The 21,878-nt window shown below is 43.5% G+C and overlaps 1 protein-coding gene across 2 annotated transcripts in view; it reads right to left on the bottom strand.

Moving 5' to 3' along the window:
• Positions 1 to 12,008: 12,008 nt before the first annotated feature.
• The window catches only part of EXD2 (exonuclease 3'-5' domain containing 2), a 54,221-nt gene continuing 44,351 nt past the window's right edge, over positions 12,009 to 21,878 (bottom strand). The window contains exons 6-10 of one of the 2 annotated variants that reach the window (XM_003408731.4): positions 18,645 to 18,976; positions 17,383 to 17,489; positions 16,994 to 17,129; positions 15,565 to 15,921; positions 12,009 to 13,480 (exon numbers count right to left, since the gene is read on the bottom strand). In XM_003408731.4, coding sequence (XP_003408779.1) covers positions 13,264 to 13,480; positions 15,565 to 15,921; positions 16,994 to 17,129; positions 17,383 to 17,489; positions 18,645 to 18,976 — 1,149 coding nt within the window. In that variant the 3' untranslated portion in view covers positions 12,009 to 13,263. The remainder of the gene's footprint in view (positions 13,481 to 15,564; positions 15,922 to 16,993; positions 17,130 to 17,382; positions 17,490 to 18,644; positions 18,977 to 21,878) is intronic. The other variant, XM_010588703.3, reaches the window with a different exon arrangement.

Genomic DNA, 21,878 nt, shown 5'->3' with positions numbered 1-21,878 from the left:
GTCAGGTACTTCTAGGTCCTGGAGATATAAAAATGAACAAAACCTGGTCCCAGGCTCTAAGGAACCCAGTAATTGGTAATGGGGAAATATACATAAATCATCAAGAGATGATATAATAGAGCTCTACGGAAGCACAGAGGGGGCGTCTTCACAGGAAGTCATTTGAGTCTTAAAGGGGGTGGGCAACACCTGGAAGGGCCTTCTGGGAAGAGGAGGGGTAAACACAGGACACTGAGATGTGTCAGTGTAAAGGAGCCTAGGAAACAGTGAGAGATTTGGTGTGCACAGGGTGGGGGGTGGTGATGATAATGAGGCTGTAGGGATGGGCACGGACCAGATACCAGACATTATCCTTTATAAGAAATTTGAACTTATTCCAGTAGGCCATGGAGAACCATCCAAGATTTTTAAACAGAGTGACAGGATCAGTTATGAATTTTACTGAGGAGGTAAGGCATGGATTGAGAGGCTGGAGACTAGTGGCAGGGGAACCAGAGTAATACTGCAGTCGCATGAACAAGCCATGTTGTGGGTCGTTTAGAGCAGTGACACTGAAGCAGGAAAGAAAAGTAAACTCCAAGGATCTGGTGATCAGTTGGAGGTGGAGGTGAGAAAGGATTAGAGAAGAACATAAATTGCTCAGGAGACAAGTGTTCTGGTGTAAGGTAACCATTAACTGAAATGGGGAACACAGGAGATGGGGGAGGCATGTTTCATTGAACTTGAGTTCTTCGTGGTCTGTCCAGGAAGGCAGCTGTAAATCCAGGTCTCAAGCCCAGGAAGGGAAGGCCAAACAGGTAGAGGTGAGAACACCAGAAACACACTTTGGCAAATATGTTGCTGGGTCGCTGCCCAGGTACTCAGTACTTAGGCATGGGGGAGCATCCATGTGCACCACAGATTAGGATTTTTGGGTCCCTTGTCTGAAGAGGAAGAAACCACTGCCATTTTTGTTTACCTCTGTCAGAAGCTGACTCAAGGCCCTGGACCTGGGCTGTCAGAAATACTCATTTCCTCGGCAAGGACCTCATCATCCGGTCTGTAGGCCTGAGGTTTGAACAAAATTTGGCTCAAAATAAAAGAGGCCAGGCGATAAGTCCAGAGAGAATTTGAATGAAAAAAAGACACATGGTCCTGGTCCTGCATTCCCTTCAGTGTAACTGTGACTGTAAAATGATACCTCCATTTTTCTTGTGAAACTGGAAAGTGAAAATTAAGGAAATGTTCCCAGGATTGGTATATATTTTGAAGCTCTCAGGCTGAAAATATTCATCGATATATTTTGACGTGTAATTTCCACTCCCTCACCAGCCAAAATAATTGAACAGGAAGAAAAAGCTGTTAATGCAGGAGGCGTGTAGCATCAGATTCACATTGCCTGGAAATTTACCATTTCAGAGCAATCCAGGGTGTTTATAGTCATACGTGTCTTTTCGCACAGCAGCCACCCTCTGAAGCCATCAAAAGGCCCATCAGTCTGGCTTGGACACTGAAATTGTTCAGAGTGTCTGGAGCTGATGCCAGAACAGAGAGAATTTTAAAAAAACTATTCTGCCATTTTATCCAAGTATAAATCTCAGGGCATTTCCTCCTGGTAGGTGGTTGAGTTCAGGCTGTCAGTGTTCACGACACATCGTCTCCTCTCCCTTGGTATCACTGCCGCCCATGTCCACGCACAAGCTGTCCTCTTACTCTAGTTTGGTTGACATTTCTCCCTCCTGCCAACAAGGAAACACCTGCCTTGGTCTCCAGCCCCGGTGACAGTGGGTCTAAGGGATGGTGCTGAACCATCCTCTCATGGTCTCTGCTGGCCCCCAGAGCCCAGGAGAATAGACAGATAATAGACTTTACCAACTGTCTTCTGCCAGAGCCTTTGGGTGTGTGTGTGGGTGGGTGCTGCTTCTCAATTGGAATGTGACTCCAGGTTTTTCCTGGAATTACTAATTACTTTCCCCATATTTGTGTTCATTTCCAAATCCCTGGAAAATATTTCTAAATCCATGTCCAATCATTTGTCTCTCCTTCCATCTCTGAGTCACTTATCTTTGTACTCAAGAAGAGAATTTCCCTAAGGCAATTAAAGGCCACCCTAAAATTAAATACAAAGGCTACTACCTAAAGATGGAGCATTCAGTCTGTGTGAGGAACTGGGAAGATCGGGAGGTGGGAAATCTGAGTTTTAGTCCCAGATGTGCCATTTCAACAGCACTGGGTTTTTTGGGTGCCATTAGCTAGCCTGGTGGCCCTGGAAAAGTCATTCATCTGGGTCTCTTTCTCATGTCTGAAATGTGGGCTTTGCTACAGACGTATTTGGAAGATCCTTTCTAGTACTAACATTTAAGATTCTATTTGCTTACTTTATTATTTTAAACCATTCCTTGCCCCAGCAGGAATTACTGGCAATCAACTGGGATACAATTTTCTTTATTAGCATTTGATTCCACACACAAACGTTACACACATACGTATACATCCAAACAATTTAAAATATTCCATTTGATCAAGAACTGAAAACTTCTGAACTACAGACCTAAGAAAGAGAAACTGGACACCTAGGGGTATCTCTGATGAGAGAACTTAAGGACTGGAAATCAGGGGCGGGAGAGACTTTTCACAGTATATCGTTTTGCACCTTTTCCATTTTTTGCCACAGTCATTTATTACCTCTATAGTTAAAAAAGTTTTTTATGCAAGAAAAAAGTTTTCCTTTCTCTTTCTTCCACTGCAGGCCTCTCTGGCTCAGTTCCTAAGGAGAAGAGCTGAGTGACAGAACTGGAGTCACACAATAGAAGCCACCCATCCGCCCAACCCTGCCTCCTGCTGGGGTAGCCAACAGCCCTGCTCCCCTGGCTGCCCCACAGCCTGGAGGAGTTGTGTGGGCACACGTCCTCGGCTGCTGGCTGCCCTTGCCACTGGTACTCCTGCTGGGCTGTCAAGCTGGTAGAGGGACTCCATTCAGGGTGTTTCAGTAAGAGGCAGGCGCTCCAGCAGCCAGATAGGCAAAGAGGCCTAAGAATTCAGCAAGGGGCGAGGGAATATCCAGCCTTAAATTCCCCAGACCTTGCCATTCTCTTTCAAAGACTGACGGCTTTTTTTGGTTTGGTTTGGTTTGTTTACTGCTGCTAGTATAACATGGAACAGGAACATAAAAGAAGTAAGAACAAACAGACCAGAGATGAGTGAGGAGGCAGGGTCTTCAGGCTTCCTTTCTTTTCTTGTGACCCAGCCCCATGCCACAGGCCTCCATTGGCAGGGCGGGCCGTAGCATCTCTGGCAGCATCCCACTCCCCAAATGCCAGCTCCTCCTCAGCTTTCCCTCATGTCGTTTTCTAGCCTCCACCTGGCCCTCGCTTCCACCTCCTTCTCTGCTTATAACCTTGCATGGATGCTGGCCCATTACTTCTGTGTCCCCTACTCCCCTTCACCCTTTCTCTGATTTCCCCTCCATTGGCTTTCCTGCCTACTGCACTGCCACACTACCAAGAAGCAGCTGCCATCGGTGAGGTCCATTTCCCAGTCTGGAGCTGTCACCTGCCTCACAACTGGGACTGCACAAGTAGATTCTCTGACCCTTCATTTACATTCCCTGATCCCTAGATCTTTCCAGGATTCACGAAGTCAATCTCCCATTAGTAAATAATTATTACTTTCCTTCACATTACCTCTTGCTGAGAATCCAGAGAGCATAGTTAAAATGTTCTTAGATTACTCTTAGGTCTTTTAAGTGATCTCTGTGGCTAGGATGAAGAAGGGCGCGTTGGTCCTCTGCAGTACTAAGCCTTTCTCTGCTAGAAGGGATCCTTCCAAACATGGCTCTGGGGCAGCCAGGCTCAACCAAGGGCACTCTGACTGTGCTGGAGCAGGACTGACCTCAGATCGGTGCCCCCAGGGTCCAGCATGGCACTGAGCAGCTTCTCTTGCCTCCCTAACTGCACACAAGCCCTGAGGGGGGCGAGTCATCTCCCAGCAGGCCGTGTAAGGAAGGGCGATCGAGAAGCCAAGGCAGAGTCAGACAAGAAGCAGCAGATGGATATATGCACTTGGTCGAGTGGATATGAACAGACTCCAATAGATGAAGAGATACAGAGCATGAGGAAAAACAGCTTCAGGGAAAGAAAAGGCAGAGAGTGAAAACCAATAAAAGTGTAATAAATATTAAAGCCAGAAAGGCCTGAAAAGAAACTGGACAGCAACAAGAGGAAGACTAACATTACTTGAGTTAGGTGAGAGGGCAGAAGGCCAGGAGGGGCTGGCATGGTCAGTGTGCAAGAGGCTGGAGGCAGGAGCAAGGTGCAACATAAATCTCCCAGGTAAGGTCACTCACCTTCCAAGCTGTTGGGTTTATTGGCTACAGCAGGCAGAATCTATCTAAAACATAACAAGCACTTTCCCTCGTTCTGTTTCCCTGCCCAGAAAAGGCTACAGGCAAAGGCTGAGGGAACCATTCCAGCACTGGGACCCTGCAGGATTGCAACCATGAAGATCCCTGCCCATCTTGGAATGACCACTTCGCCACCCCAACCTGCCAGGCAGTGAAGCTCACAGCACATTGAACACAGCCCTGAAGGCTGCCTCTGTTGCCTTCCATTGGGAGAGACTCAATGACTCCTTCATCCTGTCTTCAAGCTTGTCAGAAAGTAGATGCTGCTCAAATGTGACAGCTGCTGTAAGTGGATGCTCAAAGGGAGCTCCCTGACCAGTAGGAATATTCTTCATGATGACTGGAGTGGCCTTGGATGATTAGGTTACAGCAAGACAAAGGAGAGAGCATGAAAGAGCATCAAGGATAAAATGGCCCCAGGGAAACCATACGGGACCTGAATTGGAAAACACCAAGGGCCTTACTCTTCCCTCTGGCCTTTGTATCTTTGGGAAGTTCTAATCTGGAGAAGACCTGACTTCTTATCTACCTGCCACGGAGGAAGTATAAAATAAGGCCCACACATGAACCAGAGACTTACATCATCCTGAGACCAGAAGAACTAGATGGTGCCCGGCCACAACTGATGACTGCCCTGACAGGGAGCACAACAGAGAACCCCTGAGGGAGCAGGAGAACAGTGGGATGCAGACCCCAAATTCTCATAAAGAGACCAGACTTAATGGTCTGACTGAGACTAGAAGAATCCTGGCAGTCATGGTCCCCAAACCTTCTATTGGCCCAGGACAGGAACCATTCCTGAAGACAACTCATCAGACATGGAAGGGACTGGACAGTGGGTAGGAGAGAGATGCTGATGAAGAGTGAGCTACTTGTATCAGGTCAACACTTGAGACTGTGTTGGCGTCTCCCGTCTGGAGGGGAGATGGGAGGGTAGAGAGGGTTAGAAACTGGCAAAACCGTCACGAAAGGAGAGACTGGAAGGAGGGAGCAGGCTGACTCTTTAGGGGGAGAGTAAGTGGGAATATGGAGTAAGGTGTATATAAGCTTATATGTGACAGACTGACTTGACTTGTAAACTTTCACTTGACTTGTAAACTTTCACTTAAAGCACAATAAAAATAAAAAGCCCAGAACTGAGGGAAGCAAAGTAAAGGCATCCATGCAAACTTTGCTTCTTCTCCCTACCAAGAGAGTTGGGGATAAGAGAGCTTTCTTTCCCTGGCTCTTGAGCCCTTAAGATGTTCAACAAAGCTGAATATGAGTCCTCTGCTCTACATGAGATTTATATTCTTGAAAAACTTAGTGTACAAATCAAATCAAATTTTATCTGCCAGAGAAGTTGGCTTTTCAAGATAAATCTGAAGTCTACTCTGTTGTTTAAAGAGAATGACGACTTGTGAAGGTGAATAATCATCCCAGTTCATGGCTGTGAATTTGGAATTTTGAATGTCTGATTTGGAGGGAGGGAGGCTGTCTAGAGGTTCACCTAGAGTTTGCTTTTAGGTAGCAATTAAGCACTACTTTAAAACAAAAAAACTTAGGCAGGTAATTGCATTCCAGGAGTTACTGCTAGAGAAATAGGAGTTAAAAAAAAAAAACTGGAAAATTCAAATATATAAGAAAGTAGAGAGCCAACTAAAACAAACCTAGCTTCAACAATTATCAGCTCATGGCCGATCTTATGCAAAACACGGACTTTTGAGCTAACTGAGAGATGTAGAGCGTGAACTTTATGATACAAAGAGATCAGTCCTGCTGAGGCTGCAGGATTCACAAAGTTTCTGCATAAATACCCTAAACTAAAACCTAGAGTATAAAGAGAAAGGTTGAATAAACATATTCTTGGTTAACAACCAAAGAAGAAGAAATCTGGGACTTAAAAAAAAAAAGAAAGCCATCAGACAGACAGACAGACACAATCTCTGAAGGATGCACAGCAGTAACAGTGGTTACTGTCACGGCGGCGAACTAGGTGGGCTGTGGGAAAGGAGCAGGGAGAAGATTTCCTCTTCACTCTGCATTTTTTATTCCTTGTACTATGTGCACATACTGCCTACTTTAAAAAATTAACTTGTTAAAATCAGTATCATAAAGCCTCTCAGTCATCAAGTCCACAACATATAACAAAAGGGCAAACTGCTTGGAGTCGGACCACCAAATCTGCATTACATCTTGCCCTGGCTTTACTGTCTTACGTTGTTGGTGTTGTTAGGTGCTGACTCACAGTGACCCTGCTGTAGCCGGCTTATATAATGTACGACCTTCCACCCTAAGCGGTGCATCGTCAGGACAGGTGTTTCACGCCATCTTAAAAACCTCAGCCTTTACACACAAATAAGCCGCAGAATCACTGTCTGTGGGTTTGTTGGGTTCGTGGTTCAGAGGAAGCTGTTGTTGTGAGAAAACGACACTGTATGGACTTTTTGCAAGAACTCGCTCTTTGGAAACCACCACTGCAGCATGTGCTTTTGGTTAAACATTCCACGGCCGAAACGCAACTCTGTGCTGAAATGCCGAGAGGATGAGGCAAAGTCTTGGCCAAGGTCAAGCTCTGCTGATGGTTTGAGGGGGGACTGCGGCCAACTGCACTGCACTTGTATAATATTTAAAAAAGAAAAACTAACCCCAAGTCATCTTCTGTTCCTTTCCTGAGCCAACTTTAGTCCTGCTCATTGTATCCAAGAACTCAGAGGAAGCCCTATGTACTACAGCGCAGGCCTCCCAAACCTCCAGGGCCAAACATACCCATGTTAATAAAGAAGAAACTAAGGCGGCCGACAGGGGCTCTAGTTGGCTCTATAGGATATGGCGAAAGATTTCAGAATTTTACAAAGTCAGGAACCACCTAGGAGAGGGTAGAGAAACGTATTTTAGCCTCCCTTCTGGCTATCTGGTCACTTTTTCTGGGGCGAGGGGGGAAGGCCCCAAATTGGTAGAAAATGGGGCCCATGCCTACCTACATCTAGGTGTTTACTGTGAAAAGAGCTTCAGGTTTACCATACACAGTATAAATCTGCATGACACAAAGAAAAGCCAACATACTGTCTTTGGGACTGAAACTCTAAGCACAAGGATAGACTGAAAAATGTATTTTCTGCCAGTTCACTGGGAATAGATATATACAGAAAAATGTCTTTTAGCAACTTAAAAAATGCAAACTTTACTTTTTGTACGTTTGTCTAGCTGATGGCCAAAGGCAAAGGTAAGCAGGACAAAGTCCAAGGCAAGTCAGGGCCATATAAGACACAGGCCACAGGAACTCTTCTCAGTCTCCCTGGGAGTCCCCCAGGCCTCACGATGGATGGCAATGTAAGCAATGTGTTAATATTGTGGACCCCCTGAATTTTCTCAGGCAGTCACAACAATATAACAAAGAGAGAGAATATTTGTAACTTGTTGGTTTAATGTTTTCCTTTTAAAATACCCAATTCTATTCCATTCTCTCTGTGGTGTATATCTTCAGTTTCTCCTCACCTTAAAATGAAAAACTGTCCCCTTTTTTCCTCAAAATTCTCTCATCTACAAAACTTGGCAAACTGGCCTCATTTCCACTTTATAACTTATGTCTTATTACACCTTACAGCACCGGCAGTGTGGTTAAAGATAAGGATTTCTCTTCACTCTTTATGGTTAAATAGTGGGCTGAGGAGGAATGTGAGTTCCAGAGGGTCACACACAGCACTGCTCAGTGAGGAGGCTGTTCTGACCCGAGGTGGAGCACCAGATGGAGGGAGCAGGCTTCTCCCCAGTCAATGAGGCCAGGGGGACACAGATGTGGCATCCTGCTTCCCTTGTTCCTCTTCTTTCATGCACAGTCTCCACTCCCAGGGCGGGGGGCGGGATGAGAGTGTGCACTGGAGCGGAAGGTACACAGTACCCGAGGGAAACTGCCACATAAAGACATGGTGGGATCTATTACAGAATGCTACCGCTGGGAGGGCCTTTACAACACATCGGATTTGAACTCCTAATTTTATAGGTGCAGAACGGAGCCCAGAAAAGTTAAGTGATCGGTCCAAAGATATGCAGCTGGTGGCTGGAACTAGAACCCAAGTCATCAGCCCACCCTTCTGTTCCTCCAACACATGTCAGAACTGGGTACGGAAAGAAAGCAAAATACTAAGTCATGGCCCCGATAAAACACACGTAGCTCCTTTAAAAGCACTCATGTCTCAATCCCCTGTTTCTTTCAGCCCCTTTAGCCTACTAAGCTCAAATTTCTGATTCTTATCCAGGACTTAACAGACACCCTGGTGGCCTGAGTAGTCAGAATCCAACTCTGCCCCAGCACGTTACAGCCTGAGAAGGGAGATCTTTGGGAAGCCAGAGGAGAATGTAAGTAGCCTCTCCAGCTCAGGAACATTCTGGACTGCACATCGTGCTTATAATAACGCTGATTCTAAACTCAGCAGCTTTTGGAGCTTATGCTGGCAGAAAGGAAACAGGCTACCCCATCCAGCAACAGAGAAAAATTCAAGAATTAATAACCAGTAAGGAAGGTGGAAGGAGGGGGGAATGCTTTGAGTTCAGTCTGGAGAGTAGGAAATTAACTACCTCTGCTCAGTCAGGGCAGGGAATGACCTTCTCAGGCAGCACATTCCATATTAGAAGAGAGTATAACCGAGGATGCATGAACTAGGTCCTCTGAAGGAAGTCAGTTTTTTATTATCCCCCAAATAATTATCCATTTGGTCCAGTTACCCCCTATGCCTTGGGGACCTCCAACCAAGGTTGGCCACAGACAAAGCTGGTTAGAAGGAAACAACGGTCTAACGTACTTCCCACCTTCCCAAATAACGCTGACATTTAAGCAAGGGCCTTGGTGCCTCAAGGTAAGGGAGTGACTAATGCATCCCTCAGCAGGCAGGTAGAATAGGTACTTTTGAACAAGTGAGCCATTTGGCTGCATTTCAACCCTGCTCCATTACCTGCTGCAAACCTGCCCAGGACTGGGGAAAGACAGAAGGTACTGAGCTCCAGCTTGGGAGGGCTACTTGGTGAATGCCTGAAAAGTATGGCATTCCAAAGTAAAAGTATTTGGGGGATTATATAATATTTGTATGTTATTCAGATCAAGAGCTAATCATAACAGCAATCATTCTCATACCCTCTGTCAGCTTATCCCATCTAAGAAAAACAATTCTATTCACTGATTTTCACTGTATTCCTGGGGGAAGTAGGCACTCTAAAAATGACCTTTTACATTAGAAAAGACTAGAAAGAAGGATGTGTGTTAACATACATAATAATTAATAAGCTAGCAAACCAAGAAAGTATCTCCTTTAGAAGAAAGAAGTGATACTTCTCATAAGGATGAGACATAATGAAGGGGAAGGAAAGGAAGAATGAATGAATGAAAAACTCAGAAAGGTAGGGTAAACATCAAAAAGAGTGGTAAGAATTTATAGTCATACGTTCGCGCACCAAACTAACTGGCAGACTAGGAAGCTGAACAAAAGCTCTTTCTGCCTGCTGGGGTCCTAAGAGTCTAAAACGAGGGATTAAAATGGCTTTATTTCAACAGAGCACGTTTTGTCACCCGATCTCTATCCACCACACGGGTAACAGTAAGTATCTTAGGGCTGCACTCTTAAGCAGCAACAAGTCCCTGCATATTGTGCCTGTTCACTTCACAATGGCAGATCGCTAACTGCTTGTCTATCAGGAAAAAAAAAGAAAAAAAAAATCCATCCCCAACCTATATGTTAAAATTAAAAAATTACTTACAATGAAAGGTTTTTTATTTTACATTTTTATTGTGAAATAAATGCTAACAGTGTTTCCAAAGCACACGGACTGCAATGGGGAGATGAGGCAAGAAAGGATGGGAGCCAGAGGAGCAGGGAACAGGCTGCAACCATCAGGAGCGTTCCGAGGGGCCTCTGACACCTCCCTCCCCTTACTCATCCGAGCTCAGCAAATGCACAGGACAGTGGAGCTCTACGGTCAAGAGAAGCATCCCCTTGATACAAACTGCCCAGTTCCTAAAAGGTAATATCAACTTGTACTCATTCCAGCAACGTGAATGAGTTCCCCTCATCGCAATCCAATTCTAGGATTCCATCCTAAAGAAGCCAAAGATGGAGTCTAAGATTTCTATGCAAAAATATTCATCACAGCATTATTGATCACAGCAAAGGACCTACAACAATTAAAATCTTCAACATTGTGAAAATGGATAACTAAAGTAAGGTAGAGCAACTAAAATTTACTTCCAAAGATTTAAGGACACAGGAAATTCATTGTCATACTGTGTTAAATGAGAGGAAAAAACTAGGATATCAAGCTGTATGTATATATATGACCACCAATTTTGTTTAAATATTACACATATGATATGCATTTTTAAATACTGAAAGGAAATTCAGAAACACATCAGCAAAGGCTAGCTCTGCTCTAGAGGGAAGGAAGAGATGATTTTTATTCTTCCTGTAGACTCGTTAGAGAATTGGTGTACATTACTTTTATATCAGAAAAAACAATAAACCTTTATTTTTAAATATGTCTACCCTAAAATCTCCATTTGAGATAGCAAAAGTCAGCCTTAGGAAAGTAGAGCTAAAGTTCAAGGCGAAGTCAGAGAACAAAGAGATTTATATCCACGAAGTAACTGCTTTCAAAAAGGATGAGAACTCAGCGACACAGGCTAGCTTTCCCTCTACTTGGCTGCTACATCTACTTCACCACGCTTTGCAGGAAGCGCTACTGGAGAATCGCAATGGACCCGTTCTCTCTCCCACCAGCAACGACTGTGCCTTCAACAACCTCTTACGTGCTTCTTACTTAGCATGAGGATCAAGGAACCCTAGCAGTGCAACGGTTATCGTGAGCACTCAGCCACTAACTGAAAGGTTGGCAGTTTGAACCTACCCAGTGCCTCTGCAGGAGAAGGTCACGGTGATCAGCTTCCATAAGGGTTACAGCCAAGAAAACCCTACGTGGCAGTTCTACTCTGTCACATGGGGTTGCTATGAGTTGAAAATGACTTGATGGCACCCGCCAGCAATTGCATGAGAATCATAGAGGAAAAGAGCCCTGCTGCCTTGTTTCAGAGGAAGAATTTTTTCTTGTAAAGCTATCAAAATGACTCAAAGTCAGCTACAAGATTCTGAAACAAATCATGAGTAATGTTCAGTAACCACGTATAAAAGTCACTTAGTTCTCATCAAGAATGAAGATAAAAATAAAATCTGTGAGTGCCACCTTGTGGCAAGCCTGACTACTACCACAACCAAGTAATGGGCCGTCTTCACCCATCCATCTCCAAGGTTCTTCTCCACCCCTGCACTCCACGAAGCACAGCCACTGAGGCATATATCCCACAATAGCCTACTACATTGAACATACGTTTCCCAAAGTGGCTGGTCCTACTCATTTTCAAAGATTTCTAGTTTAGATTCCAGAAATGCCTGTTTTGAGGGCCAGAAGAAGAAAATGCAGGATGAACACACGTCTTGTGGGCTGTTGCTTCCGGGCCACTTGGTGCACTGCTTCTGAGGTAAAGCCAGTGAGCACATACCATGTAGTGTCCTGAAGCAGGGACACAGGCTAGATACCTCCTCCCTCAAGAATATTTACGGACCTTACAAAGTTACGAAGAAAAAAGTTTTCCGTTTACAAGCAGTGAACCTTGTGCTTAGAAGTTTTATTTATCAATGTTAGAACAAGCATCGCCAACTTAGGCACAATTCCAAAATAGAGCTCTTGTTGGATTCTGGTCATAAAATCTTTTCTTAAGCTTGTTAAGATCTTGTAAGATAAGAAAGTTTTCCTAATACTTTAGAAAAAGTTAATAATCACTAATAAAATGGTTTCATATTCAAAGTAGTAGCCTAACATTCTGAAATAGGAAACACTATCATTTTGAACATCTAAACATGTTAATTAGCATCAAATTGTTTTGGATCTTGGCGTCCCAGGCTTCAAATTTGATAGAGAAGTCCTCACGGTGCAACCTGACCAAATGACTCTGGGGGTGAATTAAGTGGTTAAAAGAGGTCAGTATCACAAATCTGATGGAACACAGAACACTCAAGGGACTTGATACTGATTCTGAAAAAAAAGATAATCTTCCTCTCAGAAGGAGATTAAGCTAAAACCTTGTGGGCAGGGGGGCTGAAACAAGCAGACAATGAAAAGCATGAAGGGAAAAGCAAAGCAAATGATCAAAGTTCTACTGGAAAATGGTGCTTCTCTCTGTCATACCCAGGTTGAAGACTTATTTCCAGAGAAGGATTTCCTGCAGTGTTGGGGGGAAGCATACAGCAGGAAGCTGCTGCTTTGGTCCTTGGACATGTAAAGGGGAACATTTTCAAGTATATAAAATGAACTGAAGGACCCAGATGGAATGGGTCCCAAGCAGGTGAGCTCTGGGACAGCCACCAGTTGAAGAAATTATGAGGTTAAACTGGGAAAATGAATATGACCCCTCATTCACTTCTCTAACCTCTGGAAGAAATTTTTGTCCCCTCCCGACCTGATGGGATTGATCATTTAGATGTGACAGCCCCATGCCAGGCAAGGAAGAAATATATTAACAACCTGGGAGTCCTGACAAGTCACTTTAAGGAGAATCTTTCATTTTCCCTCTGCTCAGGGAAAGCAAAAGAGGGACAGCAAACATAAGGCCAAAGCCTTCCTTGTCCACAAAAATAAGAGGGAGGAAAAAGAAAACTGACCCTGCCCAATTAAAATTCAAGTCTGTAAGTTCTCCTAAATAGAACGCTTGCTCCACCAGAAGCATCTTGGGGCTATTATGGGTTAGTTCTGAGTTGCGTCACTGAGGCTTTGACAATTAATGACATATTAAAATGGAAGAGGTGATTTCTCAACCTTGGGCCTGGCTTCCCACCTGTCCTAACCTGGGAAGGAAGCAGCTATCACGACAGCTTGATAAGCAGGTCCTCCCCGTATTTCCGGAGCAGCTTCTGATGGTTGTGGTCCACTGACCACTGCTGGGGCAGGTGCCTTGGCTGCATGGTGTCCAGGAAGTGCTGACGCCAGCGGCTCTCCAGCTGCATGAGGGAGCGCAACCCGCCCTGGGAGTGGCACTGCACCACCTTCAGCCCATGGGGAACGTAGTTTTCATTGGAAATCCTGCCAAGGCACAAAGCACAAAGGGTCTGAGGAAAACAAGTATAGGATGGATTCCCAGACAGCTCCAAATGTTTGTCGTCGGCCATGGGGCTTCCACCAGGGTATGTGGGAGGTTGTCAGACCCTTAAAGAGCTGGTTATTTTAACATTTCCAAAACATCCTCTCTCCTACATCTTTTTTTTTTTTTTAATAGTTTGATCATATCACACACAATCCAGCTGAAGGCATTTGGGGGTTCTCAGCTCTCCTTCTGGGATGGGCCCTACTGTCTGGCTTACAGTCGGTGAGCTCCAGGGCTGTCTGAAATGGGTAACTCAGTTACCAGCTCACCCTTTTTTCCAGCTATTTATTCTGAACCATACTCAGTATTTATATGAGACTGTTAAATCAGCCCACATGTTCCCAGTTTTCCATAACACGGTATACTACCTCAACGTAAACTGCAAGGTGGTACATTTCTGTACAGCCTTCTTTCTCACAAAAAGAATGCCAAACCACATCCATGATTTGGTTTGCCAAACACATCTAAGTGTCTCAGTCACAATGAAATGCTACCGTGGTTGCTCAGTTGTGTAGCTAATGCTGTTTAACGGGAAGATGAAGCCCTGCCTCCTTCCCAACTGAGCAAAGGCCTTAAAATCTGCTCTTATACTATGTGAAAGTGCTTTCACCTCCTGAGAATAAAGATTCCCTTTCTCAAGGAAGCACCCTGCCCACGGACTCTGGCATCCACGCCTCACTCTCAATCCTCCCTTCTAAGACCTACTACTCCAGCAATGTTAGTGCCCTCTAGGTATCTGCAGAAATGCTATTACTTACCTCACAAGTTTCCCACTAACTTGCCTATCTTTCCCCACAGAGCTGTTCTCCGTCCTAGATATCCAAGCCCAGCATTCATCTATCTAAGTCAGCAAGACGAATTTGTTAAAAAAGGTCTATGGCTGAGATAGGAAGTTTGGCTGTTTTAAGAAATACATTTGGAAATTGGTCAAAGAAGACGGTCTCACTAATTTTTAATATGATCTTGACAAGTTATTTAACCTCAGGATATCTAAATATAAAACTTGAAAAATAACATCTATTCTAAAACCTCACAAATTAGCTATGGGGATAAAATTCAATAATTTTTTAATAAGGGAAATTTTTTAAATGCAAGATATAATATTAGTAGCTATTAGAAATCTAAATCCTACTTCAGAAGGTTGTGATAAGAAATGATTAAGGCAATTTATACAAAACTTATTAGTTTAGTGCTACAAGATACAGTATATCTATACATATTTACTCAATAAATATTTGCTGCTATAATTAAAGGTTTTTTTTTTTTTAATTGATTAAAAAAAAAAACACTATAGGCAATAAGCATCACCATCCAGGTTTGGTGAAATTACCAGTTAAATTATTTCAATCCCTAGTACTGCTGAAAAATGTAACAGTTAGGAAGCAAAACTACACCCAGTAGTGTAGTGTTCTTATCATCTGATCCATGTGCCTGATCGTTTCTCAGGGCCATAAACTTCTCACTTAGAAACTTATGAATTACATCACATGAATTCAACTCTGAACTCAAAGGGACGCAGGGAGAAAGAAAGAGAAAAGAAATGTAAAGGGTAACAGCAAGTCTGCCTAACATTCCACTCGGTGGATGAACACCCTGGAGTGCATGGGAGATAGGAAGCATGAATCCACTGGTCTCAAGTCCTACAGACCCACATAAGGTCGGAGACACAAAACCACATATAATACTTCACCAACAATTTCAGAGATGTGAAGGTATTTCTTGTTTTCATCTTATGTGCTGACGTTAGGAATTTACCTCTGCATACAACTCCACTGCATTTGAACTCTAATGTTAATCAAGTAAATAAATGACTGGACATAAGTACATGACCCTAAAGGGTCAAGGGTTGATGCCGCATGAAAGAGAAGTCTCTTACGGAAAGCAAACATGGTATCAGGCAATGCACTGCACCTAAGTGGCGGACGCCCCCTTGCTGCCAAGCATTTTCACTAAGTAGGCAGAGTTAATGTCAATGGGTTACCCCCCATATGCCTTCTCTGACCACAACTGGAATAAGCTATACCTGGTCTCCAGGCTGGCAGCCTCTTGAAGCATCTCATCTGTGACTGTGTCTGTGTTATAAAACTCTCTGAGTGCTTGCAGCAGCTCCTCCTTTCGATGAGCAGGCAGGCTCTCTGCATTGAGCAGGGCCCTGGCTCCAGAGCGCACCTGCCGGCGCTCAGGATCTTCCAGCAGGCGCAAGCCCTCCTCAGAGCCAATGGGGGCCCGGTACTCCTTGGCCAGCTGCTGCTTCAAATGGTTGTCATAGTAGTTGGAGATGGCATGGCAGGAGGTGCAGAGCAGCAGTACATCATGGGAGTTATGGTCCTTCATCTCAATGGGGAAGTGCTTCCGGTACTCATGTGGGATCACATTCTTTCTGGAACAAGCCAGCCCCAAAGGTGGTGTTCATTAACATAAGGTATATCACAGAAAACACACACACAGCAGAGCGAGGAAGCAGGATCCTGGGATTCTAATCTGGGCCTAAACATGACAGAAGCCTTGGGTGCCACAACCTGACAGAGATTACATAAAGGCAGTACTACCTGCTCCACTCTTGGCCCACTTACCTACCTGTGCTTTAGGTTCCTCTCTACTTGAAATAAGTGCAGACCACCTGCTGTCAGGCTTCAAATGGGGGGCCAGGAGTGGGGAGAGGTCAACAACCTTTGAGAAGGTGGCTGTGCCCCAAGAAGGAAAAGTATCATAGAAATGAAAAGATATTCTAATGGTCTTTTCTAGGAAACAACCCTCTCGAAGCATGTAGTGGGTAACCTCTACTCCTGAAATTCTGGACCGTCATCTGAGGAATCCCCTACCCTGAGATCATTTCCCTGGTTCACCAAGGTCCATCATTATTTTCTAAGGAGAACCAAGCTCTCAGGAAAAACTTTTGCAGCGACAACTACTTGTCTCCCTTTGCAGGGGGTGAGAGGAGGATACTGAACAGAAGCCAAGAAAGTACAAGTCTCTGGGTACCCAGGCCCAGTGGGCCTACTCACCTTCCAGGGAAGGGACCCTGACATTAAAGTGTTCCTCCCCAATGCCTTCAGGTCATCTAGATAACTCCATGGATGGTACCTAGGCTCAGAAAGCATGCTAAGCCACTCAAGGGAGGATTATAAGGACACAGAGAGGACAGAGCTTCTGAAAGAACTGGTCTCTGACCCTTCATGAGCAAAACGGTACTATTCTCTCCATAGCCGACTGTTACTAAGAATTGAAGTGTGTTCCAGAAACTAAAAACTGGGCTCAGGAGGAGCAGGCGCTACTATGGCAAGGCCAGGCTAAGTGTCTATGCAATCAGGGAGACCAAGATGCTGTCTAGGGATAAGCCTCTCAGCCAAGGTGGGCAAACTCAAGCCAAGGTCCCTGAGGGGCCTGCCTGTAGCTACAAAACCACTTTCCATCTGAGGCAGAGGATTAGGGCAGCCCAACACCACACTCACCGGATGTAGGAGTCTCTCTTGCCACACACCACACACAGGTTCTCTTTAACCATCAAGTAATAGTCCCCTGGGGATTCAGGTCTTCCTGCAGGTTCAAACTGAAGCTTGACCACAAAAGGCTCTTCACTCACCAGCACTTAGAGAAAAGATGAAGCTTTAGTGTTTGACTGCCCACCTCTTCCCGCAGGTAAGTACAACCTTGATTGTGCTCTGCTCCAGACTCTGTCCTGGCAGAGATCACTATTTCTCAGTTTGGAATAACCCAGTCCCATGTGCCTCAAGGTCTTTCTGCTTTCTTCTATCCACCCTCTCCCTTATCTCACTCCCCTGCCCTGCCAGCATGCACAGGCACCTAATTATAGATGAAATATGACAGCTGAATCTCAAACCTCCAATGCCTTTGTCCAGGTACCACTGGGCTTTTCTCCGATCACAAGTGCAGAGGGGCTGTCCATCGGGAGCGTGGAGAAAGCAGTTATCATAGAGGGGTGACTTTCTGCAGGGAAGGGAGAAATAAATCTCAAACTGAAAGCTATTTGTTAAGGTATCATTTGCCTTCCCTTGCTTTCTTCTGGGTAACCCAAACTATTCTCCGCACTAAGACCAAACATAGCCATTATGGGGTGGCGGGGAAACATAGGGCAAGAAACAACATCTGGTCTTCCATCCGCACTGGGCTAGGAAAGAGAACTAAAAGTCAATCAGATACTTTATGCCTCTAGCTTTTTACATTTATGGATTGGGATATTAGGAGTGGGCTGAGTGGTGTTTACATAGTTCTGCCGAGAAAGAAAACAGGAAGAGAGCAACAAGAAAACTGTCTGATAATCGTCAGATTAAACAAAGTAAATTTAAATTAAAGAAGTTCAAACTAAGGTACTGTGTTTTTATGCATATAATGCATGCCTTCTATGTTTATTTGCCAACCACTCCCTGTTGCAGTAAAAAAAAAAATAGCACAGTGCAGTTAAGGAAATACCTCATGGGGGTAGGGGGGAAGGGAGCGGTTGACAAACAAAAGTAGAAGGCACATGTTATTTTCGAGAAAATAGGGTAATGAGGGCCATGTGGACTTATTTCCGGCTCATAGGCAACAGTTGCTTTAATTATCCAATTCCTAAAGGCACTTTGCTTGCTACAGGGACCAAGCTTCCACTTCAAGTACTGGTTGGTCATCTTTCTGTTGTGCAGATAAGTTGTGCAGGAAAATTCTCTCTCATTGGTTAGTGAGTAACACTGGCTTCATACTGGATACCACTTGGAATGATCAAAGAGCAAATGGACAAGGAATCAGATGATGCATTTCTCCTGAAAAGTATGAGGCACCTCATGCTATTCCTTTCACACTTATCCTGAACAAGCAAGGAAGAATTACTATCCCCTCATTTATAGTTGGAGAAGTTACAGATCTAAGATCACATCAGGTCCGTCACAAAGCTGGACAAAGTTCTTATTTCCACTTCCAACTGGCCAAAAAATATATATATATAAGAAAAGGAAAAAGGAGAAAAACACAAAAATAAATTTTAAAAAATTGCTACAAATGTCACTGAAGAAAAGGAAAAGTAAAACGAAACCCTGGAGACCTAAGGTGAGACATCACGCCTTTTGCTGGAGCAACGTCTAACTAGACAGGGAACAACTCGGTTACCTGGCAGAATAACCCACTCCCAGGGGTTTTCTTTTATGTTTTCTGGGGTCTCTCCCTTGGTGGCTGCCTGGCACCGTTCCATCCATCTTAGACTTCTTATTTCTTGATTTCTGCTGAGATTCTGTTGCTTCCCTATTAACGTCTTCTCCCAATCTGATAATTCCTTTGCTTCTGAATGGGATGTCTACCACATCCTGACATTTCTCCAAGACTTTCCTCCAGCCAGTGTAGCCACTGTTTCCTTCTAGAGTTGAATTCCTAGAGAAAGGGTATCCAAGAAGATGGAGAAAGAGAGCCACTGAAATCTGGGCATCCCTGGCAGCATAAATTACCTGAAGAGAAAAGTCAGAGATCAGTGGAATCTGGGAGGCAAGCCTGAGAGAACAGCATCAAAGTCAATCACAAAGACATAGAGAACTTTCAGGATCCTAACTCGAAATGCATGAATAACCTAGGCACCAAGTATTTTAAAAAAACTTTTTATTTTGAAAAATTTCAAACTATTCAGAAGTATTTTTGAATATATTTTAGAATAGTATAATGAACTTTCATGTTCCCTGTGTATGTTTTTAACTAAAATAGCTAAAATGTCTTAATCTAAATGCTCAAAAACCCTTATGTATATAAACCAGTCAGGTTTCTTTCGGTTTGTTACCAATTCAGCAGAACAGATTTTTCTCACGTTTTCTTTTTTTTGGGGGGGGTGGGGGGGAGGGTGGTGGTGGGTGTTGGTTTACGAAGATCTGACAATGACTAAATGAAATTCCCTTTGGGGGCACCCAGCCCCTAGAATAGCTGAAACCATGATTCATTAACAGGCCCGTGTGACTGTCAATCAGAAACAAGCTGCCATACATGTTGAAAACAGGCTTCAAATATGAGTGTCAAATCAAAAATCACACAGGCCCATTCTTGGGCTTTATTTATTAATGGTAAGTCATTCTCCCAAGCAACTGGGAATGGGCAGCTGGTCCTAAATAAAAGTAGTCCAAACTAAGATCAATAGCTTTTCCTAACAAAGGGTTTAAAGACTTTAGAGTTCCTTTAGTTTACCTTTAAAAACCAAGTCTGGTAAATAATTCTATTAGTAAGAATTTTTTGTGCTTTTAATACTACATCAACATCATAATCATATTCATTATTATATAATGCAGGTTTTTTTTTCTCCTTTTTAAAAACTATATGCAACAGAATGAAACAAGTTTGGATAACATCTTCCACCCAGCAGTTCACGTATCTGTCAGAAAATTATCTTCCACAGGAAAAGAGTGTGCTTGAATGTGAAGAGTTCAAAGTGCTTTTTAACACATCATTTTCAAATGATAAATAAACCAAGGCACTTTCAACAAATGATGCTGGGATAACTGGATGCCTACATGCAGAAGAATAAAGCTGGATACCTTCATATCACACACAAAAATTAGCTCAAAATGGATGACAGACCTAAATGTAAGAGCTAAAGCCATAAAACTTAGAAGAAAACACAGAAGTAAATCTCCATGACTTTGGATTAGGCAATGATTTCTTGGATATGACACCAAAGGCGTAAGTGATAAAAGGAAAAACAATTGACTTCATCAAAATTAAAACCTTTCATGCTTTAAACGATACCATCAAGAAAGTGAAAAGACAACACAGAGAATGGGAGAAAATATTTGTAAATCATACCTGGAAAGGAATCTGTATTCAGAATATATAAAGAACTTTTACAACAATAAAAAGACAAACCCGTTAAAATTCGTTGCCATCGAGTCGATGCCGACAAGCAACCCAATTTAAAAAAGGGCAAAGGATTTGAATAGACATTTCTCCAAAGAAGATATACAAATGGCCAATAAGCACAAGAAAGGATGCTCAACATCATTAGTCATCAGGGAAATGCAAATCAAAACCACAATGAAGGAAGGAGATTTGCCATGAGACCAGGAAAAACGAATGGTGCCTGGCTACCATTACCGAACGTTTTGCTCAAGGACCCAATGGATGTATAGTGATAAAAGGGAGGAAAAATGTAGAACAGAACTTCAAATTCTTATGCAAACCAGACTTACTGGATCCACTGAAACTGAGGGAACCCTCAAATCTATTGCCTAGAAATAATCTTTAAACCCTGAACCAAAATTATCCCATGAAGTCGTCTTTAAACTAAACAACAATGTAGCTCAACTAATTAAAGAATGTTTGCCTTGAGCATTGCATTCTTTTAAAGAATTATCTATATGAGATCAAACTGACAACCATAACTCTAAAGCACAGATGAGAGCTTTAAGGAGCAGGAAATCTAAGTTAATGGTGGTAAATCAAAAATGTGTAGAGATAATGAGAATGTTGGCACAATGTGAAGTATGTAACCAATGTCACTGGACTGTACATGTAGAAATTGTTTAGTAGGTGTATGTTCAGTTATGTACACTTTCACCAAAAGTTATTTTTTAAAAAAAGAGGAGATCAAATATCTTTCCAGACATGCAGGGTGTCATAAATGTACTTCCCATGCTCCCTTTCTCAGGAAGCTATTATGAAAGTACCCCACCAAAACAAGAAATGAAAAAGCCATGGAAACTAGAAAACAGAGGACCTAATATGTGAGAGCCATTAGTCAGCAGCACCTCAGCGGTAACTGTTAAGGGAATCACAAGTCGATGGTAAATAAAAGTCCCAGGATAAGAGCTGCCTGGACTGTGAAACATTTCATAACATGGAGGAACCTGGAAGGCATTATGCTGAGCGAAATTAGTCAGAGGCAAAAGGACAAATATTGTATAAGACCACTATTATAAGATCTTGAGAAATAGTAAAAACTGAGAAGAACACATACTTTTGTGGTTACGAAGGGGGGAGGGAGGGACGGAGGAAAAGGGTTTTTTATTGATTAATTAGTAGATAAGAACTGCTTTGGGTGAAGGGAAAGACAACACTCAATACATGGAAGGTCAGCTCAACTGGACTGGACCAAAAGCAAAGAAGTTTCCGGGATAAAATGAATGCTTCAAAGGTCAGCGGAGCAAGGGCGGGGGTCGGGGGAACATGGTTTGAGGGGACTTCTAAGTCAATTGGCAAAATAATTCTATTATGAAAACATTCTGCATCCCACTTGGAAATGTGGCATCCGGGGTCTTAAATGCTAACAAGGGGCCATCTAAGATGCATCAATTGGCCTCAACCCACCTGGAGCAAAGGAAAATGAAGAACACCAAGGTCACACGACAACTAAGAGCCCAAGAGACAGAAAGG

The sequence above is a fragment of the Loxodonta africana genome, chromosome 10, assembly GCF_030014295.1.
Source record: "Loxodonta africana isolate mLoxAfr1 chromosome 10, mLoxAfr1.hap2, whole genome shotgun sequence".
Lineage (NCBI taxonomy): Eukaryota > Metazoa > Chordata > Mammalia > Proboscidea > Elephantidae > Loxodonta > Loxodonta africana.
Note: the sequence above shows the minus strand (reverse complement) of the source record. Positions and strands in the feature narration are given on the sequence as shown.